The following is a 20311-nucleotide window of genomic DNA, read 5'->3' as shown; positions in this document are numbered from 1 at the left end:
TCGACTTGACGCAGCTTTAATGAACAGGGCACGCGCTCACAAAGACAAAGGTCCCCCGTGTAGCCTCTAACAGACTGCAGGGGCAAGTGCCGTTAGCGAGCAGCACCTGTGAAGGCCGGCACGGCACACGAGGGGGTGGGTGGCCAACACCACGCCCGGCCGCCTTTGTCTCCCCGGCGGCGATGTTTACTGCACACCACAACAGGTACTGATTTGAGGCCGAGTCGACCTAGAGGAGGCCCAGGACGGTGGTGTCCGTGATCGGGAATCGAACTCGGGTCGCCGGGATCATAGTGCAGCGCAGCGCTAACCACTACACCCACCGCTCCCCACACACTCACACAGACACAGTGACACACACATACACACAGTGACACACACAGTGACACACACAGTGATACACACACAGCATGCGTAGCACGATAAATATAACACAGCAACACAACAACCAATACAGCACAGCAACAAGGTGGACAGCTCCTCACTGACACTCACTGCCTGTAGATGAGTGTCAGTGAGGAGCTCCTCACTGACACTCACCGCCTGTGAGTGTCAGTGAGGAGCTCCTCACTGACACTGCCTGTAGGTGAGTGTCAGTGAGGAGCTCCTCACTGACACTCACCGCCTGTATGTGAGTGTCAGTGAGGAGCTCCTCACTGACACTCACTGCCTGTAGGTGAGTGTCAGTGAGGAGCCCCTCACTGAGACTCACCGCCTGTATGTGAGTCTCAGTGAGGAGCTCCTCACTGAGACTCACCGCCTGTAGGAGTCAGTGAGGAGCTCCTCACTGAGACTCACCGCCTGTAGGAGTCAGTGAGGAGCTCCTCACTGAGACTCACCGCCTGTAGGTGAGTGTCAGTGAGGAGCTCCTCACTGACACTGCCTGTAGGTGAGTGTCAGTGAGGAGCTCCTCACTGAGACTCACCGCCTGTAGGTGAGTGTCAGTGAGGAGCTCCTCACTGAGACTCACCGCCTGTAGATGAGTGTCAGTGAGGAGCTCCTCACTGAGACTCACCGCCTGTAGGAGTCAGTGAGGAGCTCCTCACTGAGACTCACCGCCTGTAGATGAGTGTCAGTGAGGAGCCCCTCACTGAGACTCACTGCCTGTATGTGAGTCTCAGTGAGGAGCTCCTCACTGAGACTCACCGCCTGTATGTGAGTGTCAGTGAGGAGCTCCTCACTGACACTGCCTGTAGATGAGTGTCAGTGAGGAGCTCCTCACTGAGACTCAACGCCTGTAGGTGAGTCTCAGTGAGGAGCTCCTCACTGAGACTCACCGCCTGTATGTGAGTGTCAGTGAGGAGCTCCTCACTGACACTGCCTGTAGGTGAGTGTCAGTGAGGAGCTCCTCACCGACACTCACCGCCTGTAGGTGAGTCTCAGTGAGGAGCTCCTCACTGAGACTCACCGCCTGTATGTGAGTCTCAGTGAGGAGCTCCTCACTGACACTGCCTGTAGGTGAGTGTCAGTGAGGAGCTCCTCACTGGCACTCACCGCCTGTAGGTGAGTCTCAGTGAGGAGACTCACCGCCTGTAGATGTCAATGAGGAGCTCCTCACTGAGACTCGTCTACAGGCGGTGTCTCAGTGAGGAGCTCCTCACTGACACTCACCGCCTGTAGGTGAGTGTCAGTGAGGAGCTCCTCACTGACACTGCCTGTAGGTGAGTGTCAGTGAGGAGCTCCTCACTGTCAGTGAGGAGCTCCTCACTGACACTCACCGCCTCTCTACGTGACCCGAGTCTGCAGGTTTAACGGAAAGTGTCGCGTGAAGTTGCGTCAACTGGCGCTGGTCACCCACCGTCAACGCTCCCCTGACCCCGTGCAAGTGAACAAGTGGCGCTGAACGGACGTTAAAGCCTTTTCGGCTAAGGCCATGACGACGATGATGACGTCATTGCTCCTCGAGACCAATCGCGCGAATGGTCGACGATTCGGGATACCGCGACGACCAATCACGGCCGCGGAAACGCGTCACATGACGATGACGTCATTGCCCCTCGAGAGCAATCGCGCGGCTGGTCGACGATTCGGGATACCGCGATGACCAATCACGGCCGCGGAAACGCGTCACATGACGACGACGATGATGTCGTTGCCCCTCGAGACCAATCGCAGGGCTGGTCGACGATTCGGGATACCGCGATGACCAATCACGGCCGCGGAAACGCGTCACATGACGATGACGACGACGATGTCATTGCCCCTCGAGACCAATCGCGCGGCTGGTCGACGATTCGGGATACCGCGATGACCAATCACGGCCGCGGAAACGCGTCACATGACGGTGACGACAATGATGATGTCATTGCTCCTCGAGACCAATCGCGCGGCTGGTCGACGATTCGGGATACCGCGATGACCAATCACGGCCGCGGAAACGCGTCACATGATGATGACGACAATGATGATGTCATTGCTCCTCGAGACCAATCGCGCGGCTGGTCGACGATTCGGGATACCGCGATGACCAATCACGGCCGCGGAAACGCATCACATGACGATGACGACAATGATGATGTCATTGCTCCTCGAGACCAATCGCGCGGCTGGTCGACGATTCGGGATACGGCGACGTCCAATCACGGCCGCGGAAACGCGTCACATGACGATGACAATGATGATGTCATTGCCCCTCGAGACCAATCGCGCGGCTGGTCGACGATTCGGGATACGGCGACGTCCAATCACGGCCGCGGAAACGCGTCACATGACGATGACGACGATGTCATTGCTCCTCGAGACCAATCGCACGGCTGGTCGACGATTCGGGATACCCCGACGACCAATCACGGCCGCGGAAACGCATCACATGACGATGACGACGACGATGTCATTGCCCCTCGAGACCAATCGCGCGGCTGGTCGACGATTCGGGATACGGCGACGTCCAATCACGGCCGCGGAAACGCGTCACATGACGATGACGCCGACGCCGACGACACGCACCCTCTGCCGCGGGCGACATCCACACGTCTCCGCTAAAGTTGCGAGCAACCCGTCTCACTGGGCTGTTAAATAAATAAATAGTGGGCTGGGGTGGGCATGAGTAATGGTGGTGGCAGTGATGGTACGGTGATGGTAGTTGTGTCGGTGATGTTGGTGATAGTGGTGTCAGTGATGGTACAGTGATGGTAGAGTGATAGTAGTTGTGTCGGTGATGTTGGTGATGGTACAGTGATGATAGTGGTGTCAGTGATGGTACAGTGATGGTAGAGGGATGGTAGTTGTGTCGGTGATGTTGGTGATGGTTGCGCTAGCGGTGTCAGTGATGGTACAGTGATGGTAGAGTGATGGTCGTTGTGTCAGTGATGTTGGTGATGGTAGAGTGATGGTAGTTGTGTCGGTGATGTTGGTGGTGGTTGTGCTAGCGGTGTCGGTGATGGCAGAGTGATGGTAGTTGTGTCGGTGATGTTGGTGATGGTACAGTGATGATAGCGGTGTTGGTGATGGTACAGTGATGGTAGAGTGATGGTAGTTATCGGTGATGTTGGTGTTGGTATGGTGATGCTAGCGGTGTTGGTGATGGTACAGTGATGGTACTGGTCATCTGGGAAATACAGGACATCTGTGGACAATAACTTCATAGCTCATAGCATTCCTCCAGTATAAATAAATATTCAGATGCTGGTGCTGGTACAGTGATGGTAGAGGCTTCCGTGACGTTGGTGATGGTCCAGTGACGTCACGGTGATGGTGACGATGGTACAGTGCTGTCCGTGATGTCGAGATGACGTCAGAGCTCCGTCGCCACCGCAACCCATCAGCGTCGCCGTGGAAACCCCAGCACTCTCCACCGAAACGCCGGCATCGCCGTGGCAACCGGAGGCGTCGGCGCGGCGACCCCCGGTGTTGCCGTGGCAACGTCATCGAGCGGGCGCCCCAGGCGCCGTCGCCGCGGCGACGTCGGGCGGTTGCCGCGGCGGCGACGTCACCCGTCGGGCGGTCGCCGTGGTGACGTCACCCGTTGAGCGGTCGCCGTGGCGACGACGTCACCCGTCGGGCGGTCGCCGCGGCGACGACGACGTCACCCGTCGGGCGGTCGCCATGGCGACGACGACGTCACCCGTCGGGCGGTCGCCGCGGCGACGACGACGTCACCCGTTGGGCGGTCGCCGCGGCGACGTCACCCGTCGGGCGGTCGCCGCGGCGACGACGACGTCACCCGTCGGGCGGTCGCCGTGGCGACGACGACGTCACCCGTTGGGCGGTCGCCGCGGCGACGTCACCCGTCGGGCGGTCGCCGCGTCGACGACGACGTCACCCGTTGGGCGGTCGCCGCGGCGACGTCACCCGTCGGGCGGTCGCCGCGGCGACGTCACCCGTCGGGCGGTCGCCGCGGCGACGACGACCTCCCGACGTCACCCGTCGAGAGGTCGCCCCAGGTACACCATGGAGACTTCGGTGTTGCCGTAAACGGCGGACACGGCCGGGAAGAGGCGCGCCTTGGGTAGGGCGCGGAAGGCGACGCCCAGGAACTCGTGGCCGCGCTCAAACGCCAACGTGCGGTCCTCCATGTCCAGCAGCACGCGCATACGCTCGCCAATCTGCACACCGGCGGCGGTGGCGGCAGGGGAATTGGCAACGGTATCGGCGGCGGCGGTGTGTGTGGCGTGTGTGTGTGTGTGTGGCGTGTGTGTGTGTGAGCAGTGTGTGTGAGCAGTGTGTGTGTGTGAGCGGTGTGTGTGTGAGCAGTGTGTGTGTGTGTGTGTGAGCGGTGTGTGTGTGTGTGTGAGCAGTGTGTGTGTGTGAGCGGTGTGTGTGTGTGTGTGAGCAGTGTGTGTGTGTGTGTGTGAGCGGTGTATGTGTGTGTGTGAGCAGTGTGTGTGTGTGTGTGAGCGGTGCGTGTGTGTGTGTGAGCAGTGTGTGTGTGTGTGTGAGCGGTGTGTGTGTGATGTGAGCAGTGTGTGTGTGTGTGTGAGCGGTGTGTGTGTGTGTGTGAGCAGTGTGTGTGTGTGTGTAAGCGGTGTATGTGTGTGTGTGAGCAGTGTGTGTGTGTGTGTGAGCGGTGCGTGTGTGTGTGTGTGAGCAGTGTGTGTGTGTGTGTGAGCGGTGTGTGTGTGATGTGAGCAGTGTGTGTGTGTGTGTGAGCGGTGTGTGTGTGTGTGTGAGCAGTGTGTGTGTGTGCTGTGTGTGTGTGTGAGCGGCGTGTGTGTGTGTGTGTGAGCGGTGTGTGTGTGCTGTGTGTGAGCAGTGTGTGTGTGTGAGCAGTGTGTGTGAGCAGTGTGTGTGAGCGGCGTGTGTGTGTGTGTGAGCGGTGTGTGTGTGTGAACGGTGTGTGTGTGTGTGCAGTGTGTGAGCAGTGTGTGTGTGAGCAGTGTGTGTGTGTGTGTGAGCAGCGTGTGTGTGTGTGTGAGCGGTGTGTGTGTGTGTGTGAGCGGCGTGTGTGTGTGTGTGAACGGTGTGTGTGTGTGTGAGCGGCGTGTGTGTGTGAGCGGTGTGTGTGTGTGTGTGTGTGAGCGGTGTGTGTGTGTGAACGGTGTGTGTGTGTGTGTGAACGGCGTGTGTGTGTGAACGGTGTGTGTGTGAGCGGTGTGTGAGCGACGTGTGTGTGTGAGCGGTGTGTGTGTGTGAGCGGTGTGTGTGTGTGAACGGCGTGTGTGTGTGAGCGGTGTGTGTGTGAACGGCCTGTGTGTGTGAGCGGTGTGTGTGTGTGAGCGGTGTGTGTGTGTGAGCGGTGTGTGTGTGTGTGTGTGAGCGGTGTGTGTGTGTGTGTGAGCGGTGTGTGTGTGTGTGTGTGAGCGGTGTGTGTGTGTGTATTAGCGGCGTGTGTGTGTGTGTGTGTGAGCGGCGTGTGTGTGTGTGTGTGTGAGCGGCGTGTGTGTGTGTGTGTGAGCGGCGTGTGTGTGTGTGCTCGCATGTTTGCATGCGGGGTAAACGTCATCAGCGCCAGTGCCACCACCACCACCACCGTCACCACCACCACCACCGTCACCACCTCCACCACCACCGTCATCACCTCCACCACCACTGTCACCACCTCCACCACCGTCACCACCACCACCACCGTCACCACCTCCACCACCGTCACCACCACCACCGTTACCACCGTCACTACCTCCACCACCATCACCACCTCCAACACCACCGTCAACATCTCCACCACCACCATCACCACCTCCACCACCGTCACCACCATCACCACCTCCACCACCGTCACCACCATCTCCACCACATCTGCCACCACCACCGCCACCACCAGCACCATGACCACCGCCACCACCACCACCACATCTACCACCACCACCGCCACCACCTCCACCACCGTTGCCACCGCCACCACCTCCACCACCACCATCACCACCATCACCACCTCCAACACCACCGTCAACATCTCCACCACCACCATCACCACCTCCACCACCGTCACCACCATCACCACCGCATCTACCACCACCACCGCCGCCACCACCACCACCACCATGACCACCACCGCCGTCACCACCACCGCCACCACCACCACCACCACCACCACCGCCGTCACCACTGTCACCACCGTCACCACCACCAGCGCCGCCGCCACGCCCCGCACCTGGTATTTGGGCGCGTTGTTGCACTGTGGGAAGCTCCCCGTGACCTCCCCGCCGTGCAGCAGGCTGTTGTCCACCAGGTTCCAGCCCCAGCTCTCGACGTCAGAGCCCAGCAGGGCCACGTAGCCCTGGCACTGCATGGGCGCCCGGCGCGTGGCCACGCCGACCACGGCCACCGTGCCCAGGGGGCCCTCCCACCACACCTCCCAGGCGTGGCGGCCCTCCGTGAAGCCGAGGCGGGCACGGGCCCCGTCCGTGCTCTGAGCCACCGGGTTGCGGTGGAGCGTGAAGCCGCTGCGCTTGATGAAGACGTTGCGGGAGCAGTCGTCGGGGTTCCACGCGTGGCACAGCGAGCGCACCTGTGGGCGTGGGGCGGTGGTGAGTGGGTGTGGTGAGGTGGGTGTGGTGGGTGAGTGGGTGTGGTGGGTGTGTGGGTGTGGTGTGTGGTGTGGTGGGTGGTGTGGTGGGTGGGTGGGTGAGTGGGTGTGGTGGGTGTTGTGGTGTGGTGGGTGGGTGTTGTGGTGTGGTGGGTGGGTGTTGTGGTGTGGTGGGTGTGGTGTGGTGAGTGTGGTGTGGTGAGTGGGTGTGGTGGGTGAGTGGGTGAGTGGGTGTGGTAGGTGTGGTGGGTGTGGTGGGTGGTGTGTGGTGAGTGGGTGTGGTGGGTGAGTGGGTGTGGTGGGTGGTGGGTGTGGTGGGTGAGTGTGGTGGGTGAGTGTGGTGGGTGTGGTGGGTGAGTGGGTGTGGTGGGTGTGGTGGATGAGTGGGTGTGGTGGGTGTGGTGGGTGAGTGGGTGTGGTGGGTGAGTGGGTGTGGTGGGTGGTGGGTGTGGTGGGTGAGTGTGGTGGGTGAGGTGGGTGAGTGTGGTGGGTGAGTAGGGTGTGGTGGGTGAGTGGGTGTGGTGGGTGAGTGGGTGTGGTGGATGAGTGGGTGAGTGGGTGTGGTGGGTGAGTGGGTGTGGTGGGTGAGTGGGTGTGGTGGGTGTGGTGGGTGAGGTGGGTGAGTAGGTGAGTGGGTGGGTGTGGTGGGTGTGGTGGGTGAGTGGGTGTGGTGGGTGAGTGGGGTGTGGTGGGTGTGGTGGGTGGGTGGGTGTGGTGGTGTGGTGTGGTAAGTGGGTGTGGTGGGTGTGTGGTGTGGTGGGTGTGGTGAGTGGGTGGGTGAGTGGGTGTGGTGGGTGGGTGTGGTGGGTGGTGGGTGTGGTGGGTGGTGGGTGTGGTGGGTGGGTGAGTGGGTGTGGTGAGTGGGTGGTGTGTGGTGGGTGTGGTGTGTGTGGTGGGTGTGGTGGGTGTGGTGAGTGGTGGGCGTGGTGGGTGGGTGGATGAGTGGGTGTGGTGAGTGGGTGGTGTGTGGTGGGTGTGGTGGGTGTGGTGGGTGTGGAGGGTGTGGTGGGTGTGGTGGGTGAGTTGGTGTGGTGGGTGGGTGGGTGAGTAGGGTGAGTGGGTGAGTGGGTATGGTGGGTGTGGTGGGTGAGTGGGTGTGGTGGGTGGGTGGGTGGATGTGGTGAGTGGGTGAGTGGGTGGGTGTGGTGGGTGGGTGGGTGAGTGGGTGGGTGAGGTGGGTGGGTGGGTGAGTGGGTGTGGTGGGTGAGTGGGTGAGTGGGTGTGGTGGTGTGGTGGGTGTGTGGGTGGGTGTGGTGGGTGAGTGGGTGAGTGGGTGTGGTGGGTGAGTGGGTGAGTGGGTGTGGTGGGTGAGTGGGTGTGGTGGGTGTGATGGTGTGGTGGGTGTGTGGGTGGGTGGGTGTGGTGGTGTGGTGGGTGTGTGGGTGGGTGGGTGTGGTGGTGTGGTGGGTGTGTGGGTGGGTGTGGTGGGTGAGTGGGTGAGTGGGTGTGGAGGTTGAGTAGGGTGGGTGGGTGTGGTGGGTGGGTGGGTGAGTGGGTGTGGTGGGTGGGTGGGTGTGTGGGTGGGTGTGGTGGGTGAGTGGGTGAGTGGGTGTGGTGGGTGGGTGGGTGGGTGTGGTGGGTGGGTGGGTGGGTGAGGTGGGTGAGTGGGTGTGGTGGGTGAGTAGGGCAGTGGGTGGGTGAGTAGGGCGGTGGGTGGGTGTGGAGGGTGAGTAGGGTGGTGGGTGAGTGGAGGAGTGGGAGTGGTGGGTGAGTAGGTGAGTGGGTGGGTGTGGTGGGTGAGTGGGTGTGTGTGGTGAGTGGGTGTGTGTGGTGAGTGGGTGTGTGTGGTGAGTGGGTGGGTGTGGTGGGTGAGTGGGTGTGGTGGGTGAGTGGGTGTGGTGGGTGAGTAGGGTGAGTGGGTGTGGTGGGTGTAGTGGGTGTGGTGGGTGAGTAGGGCGGTGAGTGGGTGGGTGAGTGGGTGTGGTGGGTGAGTAGGTCGGTGGGTGGGTGTGGTGGGTGAGTGGGTGTGGTGGGTGAGTGGGTGTGGTGGGTGAGTAGGGCAGTGGGTGGTTGAGTAGGGCGGTGGGTGGGGGAGTAGGGCGGTGAGTGGGTGGGTGAGTGGGTGTGGTGGGTGAGTAGGTCGGTGAGTGGGTGTGGTGGGTGAGTGGGTGTGGTGGGTGAGTGGGTGTGGTGGGTGAGTGGGTGAGTAGGTGGGTGTGGTGGGTGAGTAGGTGAGTGGGTGAGTGGGTGAGTGGGTGTGGTAGGTGAGTCGGTGGGTGAGTAGGTGAGTGGGTGTGGTGGGTGAGTAGGACGGTGGGTGGGTGGTTAAGTCAGTGGGTGGGTGAGTGGGTGAGTAATTCAGTGGGTGGGTGGGTGGTTAAGTCAGTGGGGGGGTAGGTGAGTGGATGGGTGTGGAGGGTGTGGTGGGTGAGGTGGGTGTGGTGGGTGAGTGGGTGTGGTGGGTGAGTGGGTGTGGTGGGTGAGTGGGTGTGGTGGGTGAGTGGGGCGGTGGGTGGGTGGGTGAGTGGGGCGGTGGGTGGGTGAGTGGGGCGGTGGGTGGGTGGGTGGGTGAGTGGGGCGGTGGGTGGGTGGGTGGGTGAGTGGATGGATGTGGTGGGTGAGTGGGTGAGTGGGTATGCAGGTGAGTGGTGTGGGCATGTGTGTGGGTACACGTTTGGGTACGTGTATGTGTGTGATGTACAGTGAGGGAAAAAGTGTTTGATCCCCTGCTGATTTTGTACGTTTGCCCACTGACAAAGAAATGATCAGTCTATAATTTTAATGGTAGGTTTATTTGAACAGTGAGAGACAGAATAACAACAAAAAAATCCAGAAAAACGCATGTCAAAAAATGTTATAAATTGATTTGCATTTTAATGAGGGAAATAAATATTTGACCCCTCTGCAAAACATGACTTAGTACTTGGTGGCAAAACCCTTGTTGGCAATCACAGAGGTCAGACGTTTCTTGTAGTTGGCCACCAGGTTTGCACACATCTCAGGAGGGATTTTGTCCCACTCCTCTTTGCAGATCTTCTCCAAGTCATTAAGGTTTCGAGGCTGACGTTTGGCAACTCGAACCTTCAGCTCCCTCCACAGATTTTCTATGGGATTAAGGTCTGGAGACTGGCTAGGCCACTCCAGGACCTTAATGTGCTTCTTCTTGAGCCACTCCTTTGTTGCCTTGGCCGTGTGTTTTGGGTCATTGTCATGCTGGAATACCCATCCACGACCCATTTTCAATGCCCTGGCTGAGGGAAGGAGGTTCTCAGCTCGTTACCTGAATAAAAGACAGCTGGGAGCCAGAAATCTTTCTGATTGAGAGGGGGTCAAATACTTATTTCCCTCATTAAAATGCAAATCAATTTATAACATTTTTGACATGCGTTTTTCTGGATTTTTTCGTTGTTATTCTGTCTCCCACTGTTCAAATAAACCCACCATTACAATTAAAGACTGATCATTTCTTTGTCAGTGGGCAAACGTACAAAATCAGCAGGGGATCAAATACTTTTTTCCCTCACTGTATGTGTGTGATGTGTGCGTGTGTGATGTGTGCATGTGTGATGCGTGTGTGTGTGTGATGTGTGTGTGTGATGTGTGTGTGACGTGTGCATGTGTGTGATGTATGTGTGTGTGTGTGATGTGTGTGATGTGTGTGTGTGATGTGTGTGTGTGATGTGTGTGATGTGTGTTTGATGTGTGATGTGTGTTTGATGTGTGTGTGTGATGTGATGTGTGTGCGATGTGTGTGTGCGATGTGTGTGTGTGTGATGTGTGTGTGATGTATGTGTGTGATGTATGTGTGTGTGTGTGATGTGTGTGTGATGTGTGATGTGTGTGTGTGTGATGTATGTGTGTGATGTGTGTGATGTATGTGTGTGATGTATGTGTGTGATGTATGTGTGTGATGTGTGTGTGATGTGTGTGTGATGTATGTGTGTGATGTGTGTGTGATGTGTGTGTGTGATGTGTGTGTGTGTGATGTGTGTGTGTGTGATGTGTGTGTGATGTGTGTGTGTGATGTGTGTGTGTGTGATGTGTGATGTATGTATGTGTGATGTATGTATGTGTGTGTGATGTATGTGTGTGTGTGTGATGTATGTGTGTGTGTGTGATGTATGTGTGTGTGTGTGATGTATGTGTGTGTGTATGTATGTGTGTGATGTGTGTGTATGTGTGTGTAATGTGTGTGTGTGTGTGATGTGTGTGTGTTGATGTGTGTGTGATGTATGTGTGTGTGTTGATGTGTGTGTGATGTGTGTGTGTGTGATGTGTGTGTGTGATGTATGTGTGTGTGATGTGTGTGATGTATGTATGTGTGTGATGTATGTATGTGTGTGATGTGTGCGTGTGATGCGTGTGTGATGTATTTGTGTGATGTGTGTGTGATGCATGTGTGATGTGTGTGTGTGTGATGCGTGTGATGTATGTGTGTGTGATGTGTGTGTGTGTGATGTGTCTGTGTGTGTCTGGGGAGCGGCCGCATAGCCGATGGCGCCGCGTCGCCAACCCGGCGACCCGAGTTCGATTCCCGCTCACGGCCGACACGGGCGGTGACGATCGTCTGAAGCGGCCCCCGGGGCCGCTCCCCCCGGGGCCTCTCCCCCTGGGCCTCTCCCCCCGGGCCTCTCCCCCCGGGGCCTCTCCCCCCGCTCTCTCCCCCCTGGGGCCTCTCCCCCTGGGCCTCTCCCCCTGGGCCTCTCCCCCGGGGCCTCTCCCCCGGGGCCTCTCCCCCCGGGGCCTCTCCCCCTGGGCCTCTCCCCCGGGGCCTCTCCCCCGGGGCCTCTCCCCCCTGGGGCCTCTCCCCCGGGGCCTCTCCTCCCTGGGGCCTCTCCCCCCGGGGCCTCTCCCCCCTGGGGCCTCTCCCCCGGGGCCTCTCCACCTGGGCCTCTCCCCCCTGGGGCCTCTCCCCCCGCTCTCTCCCCCCGGGGCCTCTCCCCCCTGGGGCCTCTCCCCCTGGCCCTCTCCCCCTGGGCCTCTCCCCCGGGGCCTCTCCCCCCGGGGCCTCTCCCCCTGGGCCTCTCCCCCGGGGCCTCTCCCCCGGGGCCTCTCCCCCCTGGGGCCTCTCCCCCGGGGCCTCTCCACCTGGGCCTCTCCCCCGGGGCCTCTCCCCCTGGGGCCTCTCCCCCCGGGGCCTCTCCCCCTGGGCCTCTCCCCCGGGGCCTCTCCACCTGGGCCTCTCCCCCCTGGGCCGCTCCCCCCTGGGGCCTCTCCCCCCGGGGCCTCTCCACCTGGGCCTCTCCCCCCGGGGCCTCTCCCCCCCTGGGGCCTCTCCCCCCTAGGGCCGCCCCGCCCACCTTGGCTTTGTAGGTGGGCACGGCCCGCAGGAGGTCCCCCTGCAGGGCGTCGTGGGGCAGCAGGCGTGCGCAGGCCGCCCTCCACACCTCGCTGCCCTCGTCCTCCAGGCAGCGCTGCCAGTGGCGGCACACGCGGGCACAGCGGCCCAGGTCGGCCAGCTCCACGAACGAGAGGATCAGCTGCAGGGCTCGCGGGGGCAGCCGGCCAGCACCCCCCGTCGCTCGCGGACAGCCCATGGGGCGGTGTGGCGAGACCTGGGAGAGGGGAGGGTGGGGGGGGCAGACAGAGAGGTTGACTATACGACTAAACTATGTCGATATTATTTGAGAGTTGTATTTGTGTTTTCAGTCGGGCAGCCCATGCCACCTGGGTCTGTCCCGTGCCCCCCCCCCAATCGCTCGCGGGCAGCCTCATGGGGGTAGTGCGGGGGGTGGGGGGCTGTGGGGCGAGACCTGGGGGAGAGGCAGGGTGGGGAGCAGACAGAGAGGTTGACTATACAACTAAACTATGTCGATATTATTTGAGAGTTGTATTTGTGTTTTCAGTCGGGCAGCCCATGCCACCTGGGTCTGTCCCGTGCCCCCCCCCCAATCGCTTGCGGGCAGCCTCATGGGGGTAGTGCGGGGGGTGGGGGGCTGTGGGGCGAGACCTGGGAGAGGAGAGGCAGGGGGGGAGCAGACAGAGAGGTTGACTATACAACTAAACTATGTCGATATTATTTGAGAGTTGTATTTGTGTTTTCAGTCGGGCAGCCCATGCCACCTGGGTCTGTCCCGTGCCCCCCCCCAATCGCTCGCGGGCAGCCTCACGTGGTGGGGGGGGGGGGGGGTGGGATGGGGCAGTGGGTGGGGGCACGGGAGATCTGGGGGGAAAGGTCAGAGATAGAAACTCAGTTTGATTTTACCAGCTAAGGCTCACGGAGCTATGCAGGTCTAGTTGTGTGTGTGTGTCAGAGACACTGGGGACCTGGGTTCAATCCCTAGGTGTGGGTCTCTCTCTCTAGCTGTGTGTCAGAGACACTCAGGACCTGGGTTCAATCCCTAGGTGTGGGAGTCTCTCTCTCTAGCTGTGTGTCAGAGACACTCAGGACCTGGGTTCAATCCCCAGGTGTGGGAGTCTCTCTCTCTGTCTAGCTGTGTGTGTGTCAGAGACACTCAGGACCTGGGTTCAATCCCTAGGTGTGGGTCTCTCTCTCTAGCTGTGTGTCAGAGACACTCAGGACCTGGGTTCAATCCCTAGGTGTGGGTGTCTCTCTCTCTAGCTGTGTGTCAGAGACACTCAGGACCTGGGTTCAATCCCTAGGTGTGGGTGTCTCTCTCTCTAGCTGTGTGTCAGAGACACTCAGGACCTGGGTTCAATCCCTAGGTGTGGGTGTCTCTCTCTCTGTCTAGCTGTGTGTGTGTCAGAGACACTGAGGACCTGAGTTCAATCCCTAGGTGTGGGTCTCTCTCTCTAGCTGTGTGTGTGTCAGAGACACTGAGGATCTGGGTTCAATCCCCAGGTGTGGGTCTCTCTCTCTCTCTAGCTGTGTGTCAGAGACACTCAGGACCTGGGTTCAATCCCTAGGTGTGGGTCTCTCTCTCTAGCTGTGTGTGTGTCAGAGACACTCAGGACCTGGGTTCAATCCCCAGGTGTGGGTCTCTCTCTAGCTGTGTGTCAGTGACACTGGGGACCTGGGTTCAATCCCCAGGTGTGGGTCTCTCTCTCTCTCTAGCTGTGTGTCAGAGACACTCAGGACCTGGGTTCAATCCCTAGGTGTGGGTCTCTCTCTCTAGCTGTGTGTGTGTCAGAGACACTCAGGACCTGGGTTCAATCCCCAGGTGTGGGTCTCTCTCTAGCTGTGTGTCAGTGACACTGGGGACCTGGGTTCAATCCCCAGGTGTGGGTCTCTCTCTAGCTGTGTGTGTGTCAGTGACACTGAGGACCTGGGTTCAATCCCCAGGTGTGGGAGTCTCTCTCTAGCTGTGTGTCAGTGACACTGGGGACCTGGGTTCAATCCCTAGGTGTGGGAGTCTGTCTCTCTCTAGCTGTGTGTGTGTCAGAGACACTGGGGACCTGGGTTCAATCCCTAGGTGTGGGTCTCTCTCTAGCTGTGTGTGTGTCAGAGACGCTGAGGACCTGGGTTCAATCCCTAGGTGTGGGAGTCTCTCAAGCTGTGTGTCAGAGACACTGGGGACCTGGGTTCAATCCCTAGGTGTGGGTGTCTCTCTAGCTGTGTGTCAGAGACACTGGGGACCTGGGTTCAATCCCTAGGTGTGGGTGTCTCTAGCTGTGTGTGTCAGAGACACTCAGGACCTGGGTTCAATCCCTAGGTGTGGGAGTCTCTCTCTAGCTGTGTGTCAGAGACACTCAGGACCTGGGTTCAATCCCCACGTGTGGGTCTCTCTCTCTCTAGTTGTGTGTATGTCAGAGACACTGGGGACCTGGGTTCAATCCCTTGGTGTGGGTCTCTCTCTCTAGCTGTGTGTATGTCAGAGACACTCAGGACCTGGGTTCAATCCCTAGGTGTGGGAGTCTGTCTCTCTCTAGCTGTGTGTGTGTCAGAGACACTGGGGACCTGGGTTCAATCCCTAGGTGTGGGTCTCTCTCTAGCTGTGTGTGTGTCAGAGACGCTGAGGAACTGGGTTCAATCCCTAGGTGTGGGAGTCTCTCAAGCTGTGTGTCAGAGACACTGGGACCTGGGTTCAATCCCTAGGTATGGGTGTCTCTCTAGCTGTGTGTCAGAGACACTGGGGACCTGGGTTCAATCCCTAGGTGTGGGTGTCTCTCTAGCTGTGTGTCAGAGACACTGGGGACCTGGGTTCAATCCCCACGTGTGGGTCTCTCTCTAGCTGTGTGTGTGTCAGAGACACTCAGGACCTGGGTTCAATCCCTAGGTGTGTCTCTCTCTCTCTCTAGCTGTGTGAGTGTCAGAGACACTGGGGACCTGGGTTCAATCCCTAGGTGTGGGTGTCTCTCTCTCTCTCTAGCTGTGTGTGTGTCAGAGATACTGGGGACCTGGGTTCAATCCCTAGGTGTGGGACTCTTTCTCTCTCTAGTTGTGTGTGTGTCAGAGACACTGGGGACCTGGGTTCAATCCCTAGGTGTGGGTGTCTCTCTCTCTAGCTGTGTATGTGTCAGAGACACTGGGGACCTGGGTTCAATCCCTAGGTGTGGGTGTCTCTCTCTCTCTCTAGCTGTGTGTGTGTCAGAGATACTGGGGACCTGGGTTCAATCCCTAGGTGTGGGAGTCTCTCTCTCTGTCTAGCTGTGTGTGTGTCAGAGACGCTGAGGACCTGGGTTCAATCCCTAGGTGTGGGTCTATGGGTCTCTGTGTGAGTCTATGGGTCTCTGTGTGAGTCTATGGGTCTCCGTGTGAGTCTATGGGTCTCTGAGTCTATGGGTCCTACGTGAGTCTATGGGTCTCTGTGTGAGTCTTTGGGTCTCTGTGTGAGTCTACGGGTCTCCGTGTGAGTCTGTGGGTCTCCTTGTGAGTCTATGGGTCTCTGTGTGAGTCTATGGGTCTCTATGTTAGTCTATGGGTCTCTGAGTTTATGGGTTTCCGTGTGAGTCTATGGGTCTCCGTGTGAGTCTATGGGTCTCTGTGCGAGTCTATGGGTCTCTATGTTAGTCTATGGGTCTCTGTGCGAGTCTATGGGTCCTACGTGAGTCTATGGGTCTCTGTGCGAGTCTATGGGTCTCTATGTTAGTCTATGGGTCTCTGTATGAGTCTATGGGTCTCCTTGTGAGTCTATGGGTCTCTGTGTGAGTTTATGGGTCTCTGTGTGAGTCTATGGGTCTCTGAGTCTATGGGTCTCTGTGTGAGTCTATGGGTCTCTGAGTCTATGGGTCTCCGTGTGAGTCTATGGGTCTCTGAGTCTATGGGTCCTACATGAGTCTATGGGTCTCTGTGTGAGTCTATGGGTCTCTGTGTGAGTCTACGGGTCTCCGTGTGAGTCTGTGGGTCTCCTTGTGAGTGTATGGGTCTCTGTTTGAGTCTATGGGTCTCTGTGCAAGTCTATGTAAACATCACTTCCATCATCATCAGCAGCAACATCATCAGCAGTAGAAACATCATCATTATCAGCAGCATCACCATCAGCAGTAGCAACATCATCATCAGCATCATCATCAGCAGCAGTAGCAACATCATCAGCAGCAGTAGCAACATCATCATCAGTAGCAACATCATCAGCAGTAGCAACATCATCATCAGCATCATCAGCAGCAGTAGCAATATCAGCATCATCAGCAGTAGCATCATCATCAGCAGTAGCATCACCAGCAATAGCAACATCATCATCAGCATCATCAGCAGCAGTAGCAACATCATCATCAGCATCATCAGCAGCAGCAGTAGCATCATCAACATCATCATCAGCAGCATCATCAACATCATCAGCAGCAGCATCAGCAGTAGCAACATCATCATCAGCAGCAGTAGCAACATCATCAGCAGTAGCATCATCATCAGCAGTAGCATCATCATCATCATCATCAGCAGTAGCAACATCAACATCATCATCAGCAGCATCATCATCAGCAGTAGCATCATCAACATCATCAGCAGCAGCATCATCAGCAGCAGCAGTAGCAACATCAGCAGCATCATCATCAGCAGTAGCAACATCATCAGCATCATCATCATCAGCAGTAGCAACATCATCATCAGCATCATCATCAGCAGCAGTAGCAACATCAGCAGCAGCAGTAGCAACATCATCAGCAGTAGCAACATCATCATCAGCAGTAGCAACATCATCAGCAGTAGCAACATCATCATCAGCATCATCAGCAGTAGCAACATCAGCATCATCATCAGCAGTAGCATCATCATCAGCAGTAGCATCATCATCAGCAGTAGCAACATCATCATAATCAGCAGCAGCATCATCAGCAGTAGCAACATCATTATCAGCAACATCATCATCAGCAGTAGCAACATCATCAGCAGTAGCAACATCATCAGCAGCAGTAGCATCATCAACATCATCAGCAGCAGCATCATCATCAGCATCATCAGCAGCAGTAGCAACATCATCAGCAGCAGTAGCAACATCATCAGCAGTAGCATCATCATCAGCAGTAGCAACATCAACATCAGCAACATCAGCATCATCAGCAGCAGTAGCAACATCATCAGCAGTAGCAACATCAGCAGCAGCAGTAGCATCATCAACATCATCATCAGCAGCATCATCAGCAGCATCATCAGCAGCAGTAGCAACATCATCATCAGCAGCAGTAGCAACATCATCAGCAGTAGCATCATCATCAACAGTAGCAACATCAACATCATCATCAGCAGCAGCATCATCAGCAGCATCATCAGCAGCAGTAGCAACATCAGCAGCATCATCATCAGCAGTAGCAACATCATCAGCAGCAACATCATCAGCAGTAGCATCATCAACATCATCATCAGCAACATCAGCAGTAGCGACATCATCATCAGCAATAGCATCATCAACATAATCATCATCAGCAGTAGCATCATCAACATCATCAGCAGCAACATCATCAGCAGCAACATCATCAGCAGCAGTAGCATCAACATCATCATCAGCAGCAGTAGCATCATCAACATCATCATCAGCAGTAGCATTATCAACATCATCATCAGTAGCAACATCATCAGCAGCAGCAGTAGCATCATCAACATCATCAGCAGCAGCAGTAGCAACATCATCAGCAGCAGTAGCATCATCAACATCATCATCAGCAACATCATCAGCAGTAGCAACATCATCAGCAGCAGCAGTAGCATCATCAACATCATCATCAGCAGCATCATCAACATCAGCAGCATCATCAGCAGCATCATCAGCAGCAGTAACAACATCATCATCAGCAGCAGTAGCAACATCATCAGCAGTAGCATCATCATCAACAGTAGCAACATCAACATCAGCAGCAGCATCATCATCAGCAGCAGCATCATCATCATCAGCAGTAGCAACATCAGCAGCATCATCAGCAGTAGCAACATCATCAGCAGCAACATCATCAGCAGTAGCAACATCATCAGCAGTAGCATCATCAACATCATCAGCAACATCAGCAGTAGCGACATCATCATCAGCAATAGCATCATGAACATAATCATCATCAGCAGTAGCATCATCAACATCATCAGCAGCATCAACATAATCATCAGCAGTAGCATCATCATCAGCAGCAGCAGTAGCAACATCATCAGCAGCAGTAGCATAATCAACATCATCATCAGCAACATCATCAGCAGTAGCAACATCATCATCAGCAGCAGTAGCATCATCAACATCATCAGCAGCAGTAGCATCATCAACATCATCATCAGCAGTAGCATCATCAACATCATCAGCAGCAGCATCATCAGCAGCATCATCAGCAGCAGTAACATCATCATCAGCAGCAGTAGCAACATCATCAGCAGTAGCATCATCATCAACAGTAGCAACATCAACATCATCAGCAGCAGCAGCATCATCAGCATCATCATCATCATCCTCAGCAGTAGCAACATCAGCAGCATCATCATCAGCAGTAGCAACATCATCAGCAGTAGCATCATCAACATCATCATCAGCAACATCAGCAGTAGCGACATCATCATCAGCAATAGCATCATCAACATAATCATCATCAGCAGTAGCATCATCAACATCGTCAGCAGCATCAACATAATCATCATCAGCAGTAGCATCATCAACATCATAAGCAGCAGCAACATCATCATCAGCAGCAGTAGCATCATCAACATCATCATCAGCAGCAGTAGCATCATCAACATCATCATCAGCAACATCAGCAGTAGCAACATCATCATCAGCAGTAGCATTATCAACATCATCATCAGTAGCAACATCATCATCAGCAGCAGTAGCATCATCAACATCATCATCAGCAGCAGCAGTAGCAACATCATCAGCAGCAGTAGCATCATCAACATCATCATCAGCAACATCATCAGCAGTAGCAACATCATCAGCAGCAGCAGCAGTAGCATCATCAACATCATCATCAGCAGTAGCATCATCAACATCATCATCAGCAGCATGATCACGATCAGCTCCAGTAGCAGCCACCCGCGTCACTGCCCAGCAGTCGCAGAAGCAACCCAGCAGCGAGGGAGAAGCAAGGGAGAAGCATGGGAGAAGCATGGGAGAAGCAAGGGAGAAGCATGGGAGAAGCATGGGAGAAGCAAGGGAGAAGCATGGGAGAAGCAAGGGAGAAGCATGGGAGACGCAAGGCAGAAGCAAGGGAGAAGCATGGGAGAAGCGAGGGAGAAGCAAGGGAGAAGCATAGAAGAAGCAAGGGAGACGCAAGGGAGAAGCAAGGGAGAAGCATGGGAGAAGCAATGGAGAAGCATGGGAGAAGCATGGGAGAAGCATGGGAGAAGCAAGGGAGAAGCAATGGAGAAGCATGGGAGAAGCATGGGAGAAGCAAGGGAAAAGCAAGGGAGACGCAAGGGAGAAGCAATGGAGAAGCATGGGAGAAGCAACGCAGAAGCGTCGGGGAAGCGGCGCCAGCAGCAGCAGCGAGGGAGAAGCATGGGAGACGAACGCGAGAGAGAGACGCAAGAGAGAGAGAGAGACGAGAGGAGAGAGAGAGAGACGGGAGGAGAGAGACGAAAGAGAGACAAGCGAGAGTGAGACGCACACGAGAGAGAGACAAGAGAGAGACAAGCGAGAGAGAGACGCGAGGAGCGGTTTACCTGGGAATCTCACTCAGGCCGCTCCTACCCGTGACTCCATGCCGGATTGGCGCGGTGACGTCAACGCGCAGCGCGTGTGTGGGGGGGGGGGTCTTGACGTCATGACGCAGGGGGTATGCGGTAGTCGTGACGTCATCACGCAGCGCGTGTGGGGGGAGGGGTTTGTCGTGACGTCACCGCGTAGCGCGTGGGGGGGGTCTGTGGTCGTGACGTCACCGCGCAGCGCGTGGCGGGGGAGAGGTGGTGGTTGTGACGTCACCGCGTGGCGGGGGGGTGGTCGTGACGTCACCGCGCATCCCCCTCATCAGCCGCATGGGGAGTGCGTCATTAAAGCAGCCGACTCTGCTTCGGTTTCGACATTCGGTGTCTCATCAGCAGCAGAAGCAGCAACAGAAGCAGAAGCAGCAGCAGTCATCATGATGATTATTTTTATCTTCATCACGACGCCCGCGCCTGCAACCGATTGGTGCGACATGACGCATTAACAAACG

At 56.7% G+C, this 20311-nt stretch overlaps 1 protein-coding gene across 1 annotated transcript; it reads right to left on the bottom strand.

The window, feature by feature from the left end:
* On the bottom strand, window positions 1-19918 carry FBXO45 (F-box protein 45). Its single transcript, XM_032978500.2, has 5 exons — window positions 19821-19918; window positions 12145-12399; window positions 6530-6886; window positions 1722-4544; window positions 1-625 (listed from the first exon to the last, which is right to left on the bottom strand). Exons 2-4 carry the CDS (start codon window positions 12379-12381, stop codon window positions 4359-4361), a joined length of 780 nt encoding a protein of 259 aa, XP_032834391.1. The 5' UTR covers window positions 12382-12399; window positions 19821-19918; the 3' UTR covers window positions 1-625; window positions 1722-4358.
* Window positions 19919-20311: the final 393 nt, after the last annotated feature.

This window comes from Petromyzon marinus, unplaced genomic scaffold (genome assembly GCF_048934315.1).
Source record: "Petromyzon marinus isolate PM22_M1 ecotype Great Lakes invasive population unplaced genomic scaffold, UKy_Petmar_22M1.pri1.0 PM_Scaffold_17, whole genome shotgun sequence".
Classification (NCBI taxonomy): Eukaryota; Metazoa; Chordata; class Hyperoartia; order Petromyzontiformes; family Petromyzontidae; genus Petromyzon; species Petromyzon marinus.
Note: the sequence above shows the minus strand (reverse complement) of the source record. Positions and strands in the feature narration are given on the sequence as shown.